The 9,263-nt window shown below is 29.8% G+C and overlaps 2 protein-coding genes across 2 annotated transcripts in view; one reads left to right on the forward strand and one right to left on the reverse strand.

The window, feature by feature from the left end:
* The first annotated feature begins 2,146 nt into the window (after positions 1-2,146).
* LOC106688343 (large ribosomal subunit protein uL10) lies at positions 2,147-3,752 on the forward strand. Its single transcript, XM_014432756.2, has one exon. The coding sequence runs from the start codon at positions 2,247-2,249 to the stop codon at positions 3,192-3,194; it is 948 nt and encodes a 315-aa protein (XP_014288242.1). The 5' UTR covers positions 2,147-2,246; the 3' UTR covers positions 3,195-3,752.
* A 4,588-nt stretch (positions 3,753-8,340) lies between these two features.
* The window catches only part of LOC106688342 (putative cystathionine gamma-lyase 2), a 23,442-nt gene continuing 22,519 nt past the window's right edge, over positions 8,341-9,263 (reverse strand). The window contains exon 9 of the mRNA XM_067047340.1: positions 8,341-8,650. Within this exon, the coding sequence (XP_066903441.1) occupies positions 8,491-8,650 (160 nt within the window). The 3' untranslated portion in view covers positions 8,341-8,490. The remainder of the gene's footprint in view (positions 8,651-9,263) is intronic.

A 9,263-nucleotide genomic window follows, 5' to 3' on the forward strand; every position in this document is an offset into this window, starting at 1 on the left:
ACTAAAGCAACTTAAAAAATGTTGAAAACACTGAATTTGATTTTTAAAAAGTTCTCACAATAAATAAATTGATAATATTTCAAGTGAAATGATAAAATTTCATTTATTTTTCCTGTTTTTTTTTTTCTGATCCAGAAAACAAAATTATTGACCGCCACCCGAATTATCTTCCTACAATCTACTTCATATGGTTAACTGTCTCCTTCCAATATTTAAAAAAAACTTTATGAACTTCCCACCTATTCTATAGTCGATGTTACTTATTTTTGTATGTCTTTATGTTTTTATTTTTTAATAATGAAAATAGAGTAAATCTAATGTAATAGCCGAAAAAATTCAAAAGAACAAAACAAGCGCGTGGATACCAGTGTTTGTAGCTTTCTTGGTTTAACAAACGTTTGTACAAGTCTTGTATTTGCGACAAATAACAAACGTGTAGATTAAACAACACAATTCTGCATTGACTGCTGATAGTACAAGAGCCAAAGAGGAGAAAAAAGTTAGTTATTCCACCCCAATTTTTGATTACTTTAATGAAAACTATGTGTAATTAATAGTTAAAATTGATGAGTCCACCAAGTATGGGTAGGGGGCATAACAAATGTTGGTTGTTTTAAACGTTAAAGATAATTTATTTTTTATTCGGAGCTCTATATCTTTACAACTACCAACAACAATAGAAAATCTAAGAGAGGATAATTTAAAGTAGAGTAAATTTGCTAAAATATGCATATAATAAAAATAGCCCTAATAGAGCTATTTACGTTCAATAGTTCTCGAGATAAAGATTTTTTTAAAATGCAACATTTCATAAAAATGTATGAAACGTACTGAAAGATCAGTAATTAGTTAATTTATTTTGAGAAATCTATATCTCAGGAACTATGTGAATAGGGAATAGTAGTTTTCATGATATTTGCTAAAATAAATATTGAATACTAGTAGTTCGGACAAATTTTCATTAGCCAAATTTATATTCATATATGAATATCATAAAAACTACTACCCCTACGAAGATAAGTGTCATAAACTACTTTATAGTAAGTTAAATTTCCTTTATTTTGAGTGTTGGCAGACATATGTGCGCCTTATGGATCTGGAGATATATTTTTTCAAAACTCAAACATTTTATATGAACAACTATAAATTAACATTTTGTGAGTTTATTTGATCAAATATCATAAAAACTACAAGAGCTACTACAAAGATAAACATTATTAACTATTTTATAGTAAATTTGACTAGCTTTAATCTGAGCGCTGACAGACATCTGTATGTCCTTTGGTTTCTAAAATAAAGTTTTTTATAAATCAAACTTATTGTCCGAACAACTATAAATCATGCTGGAAGATTATTGATTGACCGTGTGTAAAGATGAAAGGAATATGGAAAGTCCGGTTGCGGTCAAAAAAACTCCAATAGTAGAATTTGAGGTTCAATAAAATAGTAAAATTCTACTATTTGAGTTTTTTTGACCGCACCCGGACCATATTCCTTTCGACTATAAATCAATTTATTATGGGAAATATCATGAAAACCACTACTCCTACGAAGATAAAGGTCATAAACTACTTTTTAGTCCATTAAACTAGCTTTATTTTGAGTGCTAATAGACATCTATACGTCACATAGTTCCTGAGAAATAGATTTCTCAAAATAAATTAACTAACTATGATGATGATTTTATAAAATGTTGCTGTTAAAAAGCTATATCTCGAGAACTATTGGACGTAAATAGCTCTATTAAGGCTAATATTTCAGCAAATTTACTCTTCTTTAAATAATGTTCTTTTAGATTTTCTAGTGTTTTTGGTAGCTTTCAAGATATAGAGCTCCGAATGAAAAATTAATGTTTTTTAAGGTTTTGAAACAGCCGCCATTTTTTATTCCCCCTGCCAATACTTGGCAGACTCGTTAATTTTGACTAGTAATTATACATAGTTTTCAATAAAGTAATAAAAAATTGGGTTCAAAGTCAATTATTGTACTGTTACGAGATATAAACTAACAATGTTATTATCTGTTATACATTTTATAAATGTAGATTGATTATCTAACTGACATTATTATGTAGATTTTTAAACTAAGTAGAATATAATAAAATCGAGTTTTAGTTGTTACTTAAATAAATCGATGTTTGATATTTTTACCGGTTCCTTCCTAGGGTAAGGTTATTTTCGCTATTTGGCTTCAGTTATAAGCACTTGGAAGTTAATAATTTTATTAGTGTTAACTCCAACAGCGCGATGGGGAAAGAAGATAAAGCAACCTGGAAGAGCCACTACTTCACTAAGTTGATTACGTTAATTGAAGAATATCCCAAATGTTTCATTGTCGGGGCGGATAATGTCGGTTCCAAACAAATGCAGCAAATTCGAATGTCCCTCAGAGGTTCAGCAGTTGTTTTGATGGGCAAAAATACGATGATGAGGAAGGCGATAAGAGGGCATATCGAGAGGAACCAGTCTTTGGAAAAACTTCTCGCCCATATCAGAGGTAATGTAGGTTTTGTATTTACCAAAGGTGAGCTTCCAGAAGTCCGTGAAAAGCTTTTACAGAACAAAGTACGAGCCCCAGCCAGAGCAGGAGCTGTAGCTCCTTGTCCAGTAATAATTCCAGCACAAAATACAGGACTTGGTCCCGAAAAGACCTCCTTCTTCCAGGCTCTTTCTATTCCGACAAAGATTTCTAAAGGTACTATCGAAATCATCAACGATGTCCATATTCTCAAAGAAGGAGACAAAGTTGGGGCTTCGGAAGCCACTCTTCTGAACATGCTTAATATTTCCCCATTTTCCTATGGCTTAGTTGTAGAAATGGTTTACGATTCCGGTACCACTTTTGAACCAAAGATTTTGGATATCAAACCAGAAGATTTGCGCGTAAAATTCATCGAGGGAGCTGCAAGGCTCGCTGCTGTATGTTTAGAAATTGGATATCCGACCATTGCTTCTGCCCCTCACAGTATTGCTAATGGTTTACGAAATCTCTTTGCTGTTGCTGCTGCAACAAATGTTGAATTTAAAGAAGCTGAAAAGTTGAAGGAATATCTGAAAGATCCGTCTAAGTTTGCCAGCGAAACACCTGCGGCACCAGCTGCCGCAGATACTCCAGCTGAGGCCCCGAAGAAAGCTGAAGTGAAAGAAGAATCAGAGGAGTCTGATGATGATATGGGATTTGGTCTGTTCGACTGAAATGGCACCATGATTTGTTTATTAATGTATTTCAATGTATCGATGGTGCCATATTACGGTTTGTTTTGAACCTGTAGAAATAAGTTGTTTTTCATTTGTTTTGTTGTATTAGTTTAAAAATGTTTTGTTTTACAGAGTTTAATTTTATTTTTAAGTACTTGTGGTAAATATCCACTATTCTTGAGACAATACTTTTAAGACATTATTATTATCTTTTATTTATTCTTCAGAAGAATATTTAATTTATGTTCATTTAGAAAATAAATACAAATGGAGTATTTAAAATTTATTAATAAATAAGGATAGTTATGTTTGTTTATATGTTATAAGCATCAAAAGGTGTCTTAGAGATTTTTGAAACAATAAGACTTGTTTACCAAAGTTATATTTAATTATTTACATTAATAATTTGTAGTTATAGAAGAATATCAAAACGTATGTTCCTGATTCCTGTATTGTATGTAACGTTAACCGAAATTAATCAGATATTTTTATATCTAGTCAATGTATGTTGAAAACATCACCTTGTGAATTGATATTAAAATCTTCTTAACATAACCAAGTAATTCTTTCAGTACCTCTTCTTCATAATTATAATATATTTCTAATTTATTTTTCCCATATTTTCTGTACAGTAAGTTATTAATAATTACAAAATCAACAATTTTTTTTTGCTAGATTGGATACTTCAAATATCAGTCTCAAACTCTGATTCAGAAATGAAAGTATGACAAGTTTTAAAAATAACATGTGAAAGGTATGGGAGAAAATATTATTTTTTGACCTGTGGAAATCTTTATAATCCTCAATTGGGAATTCTGAAGCTGCTTAAATATATTTAATCATTTTTGTTTAACTTTTCATGAATATCCCAGAATATAGTCTATGAATTTGAGTTCTTCATTTTATTTCCTGAGAAGTTTGTTCTATTATTCATTTTATATTTAGATGGGATTAAAATTAAGCTTTCTTTAGAATATTATGAACATTCTATATTTGCTTGTACAACGTTTTGGGGTTTCCACATCTTCAAGTACTATTGTACCTTATTGTTAAATATATCCATTTTTTTTTTTTTTTTTATGAAAGGAATATGGTCCGGGTGCGGTCAAAAAAACTCAAATAGTAGAATTATACTATTTTATTGAGCCAACGTTTTGCTCCACGTTGCAGGGCTTCGTCAGGGCTAAAAAAGATACAAACACATAGTTACAAAAGGAAAAAAAAAAACGAAGAGAAAAAAAACAAAACAAAAACATAAGTGTAAAATAACAGGGGTATAAAATGTAAAAAAGTAAGATATAATAAGAAAAATTAAAGGTAGTAAATAGTAAATGTAAAGGGTAATAGTAACATAGATAAGAAAAGAAATATTAAAGAAAATACAAATAAAGAGATGTAAAAAGAAAAAAGAATACAAATCAAATGATGAGACAGAATGCATACCTATTTTGACGGCAGTCAAAAACAAAAGTGACCGTTGGTATTGGGAGGAGTGGGGACGGCAGTTGTGCCACAATAACGAAAATAATTTGTTAAGTAAACATGATAAAACAGTATTTAAATTAGGTGAACAATAAATGGAAATATACATAATAGGGGGAGAAGAAACAAAGGAAAAGTGAAGTATAAAATAATGGGATACAATCTGTGTAAGTAATTAAGAAACAAAATATACCAAATGAGCGGGGATACAGAAAAGTGTAAAATATAATAGAAAATTAATAATAAAGTAATTAATATAAGTACACTTAAGGAGATAACAGATTTTTTTTTTTACTTTTATTTTATTGTTGCTTAAACCAAACATAATTTTTATTATGTAACAATAAGACGAAATTTCAAAATGAAATGGATATATTTAATCTCACTGTTGGGCGCTACAGTCCTTGCAGGACCTGGGCCTCTGCTTCCGTTCTTCCACATACTTCACGGTCTCCAGTGAGACTCCTCCAATTTCCGATTCCCATCTTTCTCAAATCATCAAGCCACCGAAGTCTGGGTCTGCCCCTTTTCATTTTTCCTCCTGGCGCTCCCATTTAGCATCTTTTTAGGCAGCCTAAAGGGCTCCATCCTTTCCATAAGTCCCAACCATCACAGGCTCTCCATACAATTCTATTAATTTATGTATAAGAAGATGGTCAGGGTTGCGGTCAAAGCTTTCTGTTCAACCAATTCCTTTGAACAGCCCTGATGAAGCCCTGCAAAGTGGGGCGAAACGTCGGAAAATCAATAGTTGTAAACTATTTTTGTTTCACTTTTGACCACAACCCTGACCATCTTCTTATATATCAATTTTTACGGTCAACTATATATACATATAAATTCTATTAATTCAGCACTGCTTCTGATTCTGTGCTCTTCTTTAACTGCTCCAAAGATCTTTTTCAGGACTTTCTCTCCCAAACCAGTAGAGCTCTTCTGTTTTCCTTTGTTAGAGTCCATGTCTAACCAAGGAAAACAGAAGATATATTTAATAATAAGGAATAATAGTACTTGAAGATGGGGAAACATGAAGCATTGTACAAGAAAATATAGAATATTCATAATATTCTAAACTGAGTTTAATTTTCACCTCAACATCTTAATACAAAAATGAATTTGAGGTTCAACGACTTAAACAAAAAAATTATGGTAAACATTGAGTTCGAATTCATGCACGTTGCTATGTCATATAAAATTATTTTTATAGGAAAATAAAATTGTTTTCATTATCCAATATTGTTTTGCTCCATGTTTTACCACACTCGTTCATAGTATCAGCTTCTAAGCCTTTTGAAGACAGTGGTAAAAAATAAACAAATCCCACAAATGTTAAGACAAAATTTTTATTATTTTTTTAATTACTTCAGTTTCAAAAACATGGTAAAATTAATTAGAAATCAATTGGTAAGAATAATTTAAAATAATCATCAAAAAAATTAATGAGATGGGTTCTAATATGGAGATGGTCAGGAGTGCAGTCAAAAAGGAACAAAAAAAGAAATTAACAACTATTTGCCGAAATTTCACTACACTTTGCAGGGCTAAAAAAGATACAAAACAATGAAAAATTAGGACGATATCCTACAAAAACTAAACTAAGGTAGGGTTAAAAATTATGTAAATATAAGTGAAAAAATTATATCAAAAAATGAATAAAAAAAGTTAAAAACAAGATGAATGATAATTATTTTGTTTTTAAATGTTCTGAAATTCAGGTCAAATAGTCAACAGAAATAAATAAGTTTTACTTGCTTATGTTTTATTTACTTATCTTTGCTGACCACATCCCTGATCATCTTCTCCTCACATCAAATCTACGGTCAACTATCAACATCTCATAATCTTAAATACCATAATAGTAATATTGGATTTCTTTTCTATTTTATTCTTTTTCTTATATACATATATAATTTTTTTTTATCTTTTTATAAAAAAAAATACTTACTAATCTTATAATTAACAATTTATTGGTTCTTTATTAAAATTAAAAGGAAATAGTACAATAACAATGAGGTTGTATAGTACAGAATTCAGGATTTGAAATGGAAAAAAATAGTTTAATGCGAGTTTTGACTCCTTTTATTTTAACTCAACTTACCAAAATCTAATTACTTATCTAAATCTGAAATATAATAGACAAAATAAGAATAATAATTAAATCTCTTCCTCCAAATAATATAACATAAGAAGATTGTATAAAATTTCTTAAATTAGTGTATTTTTAAATAGTCCATCAATTATAAAACTTTATTTTTTAATCCAGCAATTTTATGAAAGTAATTTTTTTTTCAACTCGTGAGAGCATTTTTAACTACCTATGAATAATAGTTACAATTTTTCAAGTGAAACTTCTTTATTGACATTATGCAACTCAAGAAAAAAAACTTTTGTGAGTAATTTGATTTCGTGACGAGATATGAAACTGAAGTGGTGGTAGTGAAGTGCTGGTTAATTCTAGCTGGAAGGTTTTAATATTGTAATATGAGAGAAATGGATTAATGGAGCTGTCCATAGACGTCGGCAAAGGGGAGACGTGGCACCCCCTAGCTTTTTGGGACCAAGGAAAAAAATAAAGAAAATAATGAACTTATTTGATAGAATATTTCTTCCTAAAAACATGCTATTATTAGGAAGGCAACATTGTTGAGTTAACATCTTTACAGAACACAAAAACGCTACAAACCTTTGAAGGGAACAGATGGATATATGTCGATTGTACGGTGAAAAAGGTAAGATTCGATGGGCACAATTATTCGTCACTTACGTATCTCTAAAAATACTTAGGGAAACAAATGAAAAAGAACCTTTTTTAGGTCCCATTCTTCCTATTACAACATACAGTTTGCCATTTTAATAATCTCAAAATGTATGTTGAAAATAAATCAAAGAAGGCAACTATCGTTAATATTATTGCCAGAAATTCCAGAAGGCTGATGCTCTCATAGCAAACCTCTGCATCTATGTATGTGTGTGTAATGGGCTGAGGTCTGCTCCCCTCTTGGTGAAATCCTGCCTACGCCCATGGAGCTGACATAGCAAAATGTACCAATAACAATCACAGCAGTGCCAGTCCGAATGCATGAGCTCCTATTATCTCATATTATAAAATAAAAGTTTCTAACTAGAATTGACTCAGAAAATAGTTATCTATTCCAATTATTATTATTATTATGAGACTAATATTTTCTGCCTTAAGTTGTAAGGGGGTGCATATGGCCATTATCAATACAATTTTAATATATTATTTAATTTCCAGAAGACTAACTACTGTCGGCCAGTCCCAAAGCTGTCACAATTTTTTTATTTTATTTTATTTAGCACTTTTTACAATTCATTATAATACTCTTTAATTAGAATTAAGTTCTTAGAATAACATTTTTTTTTTTTTTACATACAACTGCTGTGCTCTAAAGAGTACAATTCATCCTAGTGGGTTGGTTGAACTCTATTAGCTTTTGTTATACTCCAGCAACTAGAATTAACCTAATCAGCACTCAAGTAATAAATGGTTTAAGGTACTTTAATGTACACTAAAAGTTTGATATATTTTGATAGTACACATACAAATTGAGAATAGTAATTTTTCTACACCTAAAAATTAAATTAATTTTGTCTTCCTTATTTATTTCTTATTAAACTGCCTTTGAAGTTATTAAAAGTATTGTACAATTCTTAAATAATGGCACAACTATTTTTTAAAAAAAGATACATGAATATCTTTAAATTTGATATAGATACACCTATTTTAATTAAAATTGAACTAGAATATAATAATAAACAATTAAAACTGTAGCACAGTCATTATGTAATATTATGACTCTAAACCAGCAGCCACAACTTTGAGAGCTTGGTCGATGTCATCGATGAGGTCTGCCGTTGTTTCAAGTCCGACAGAGAGTCTTATCAAGTTGTCAGTGATACCTATCTTTATTCTTTCTTCTTCTGGAATGTCCCCATGACTCGTGATGACTCTAAAAATTATTTTATTCAAATTAATTACATGGTTTTATTGAAGAAGAATTATAAAGTTCAAGAGAAACAATTCAATAAATTTTTTTTATTCTCTTTTTCAACAAATTTTATTGGGATTTTAATCAAATCTATATAATATACTCAGCAGTAAAAATATGGGAAATATTCTGATTTTTCCTCACCTTCTATTCTAATAGAATATTTTTTTTTTTTTGGTAAATAGTAATAAAACTAATTAGTGTGAGCCAAGGTTTTTTTAATTATTTTTATTCCCTTTTTCTGTCTTTTAGTGTGTACTGTTTTTTTTATATTTCTTTATTATCTCCTTTTTTATTTGTTATTATTACCATTATCATTTATTGCCTAAAACATTTTTGAAATTCTTATTTAATTTTACTTTTCACTTTACATCAGTTTTTATATTTTATTTAATTTACTTTATTCATTTTTTATTTGTAAGAAATATCCAAATCTGAGATCATCTGAGTTATAGGATAGCTGAGAAGTGTTAAATTAAGATTGAAGAGAAGAGAAACACTTTATTAAAAAAGCATTGCCAGCCAACTGCATTGAGTTGCTATACACACAGCATACTAAGACTAGTTGGACAAT

This window comes from Halyomorpha halys, unplaced genomic scaffold, assembly GCF_000696795.3.
Source record: "Halyomorpha halys isolate HHAL.00 unplaced genomic scaffold, Hhal_1.1 Scaffold1108.1, whole genome shotgun sequence".
Lineage (NCBI taxonomy): Eukaryota > Metazoa > Arthropoda > Insecta > Hemiptera > Pentatomidae > Halyomorpha > Halyomorpha halys.

Bases quoted from the DNA above. Each gene is read 5' to 3' on its own strand.
- LOC106688343 (XM_014432756.2), top strand. From the start codon at position 2,247: ATGGGGAAAGAAGATAAAGCAACCTGGAAGAGCCACTACTTCACTAAG.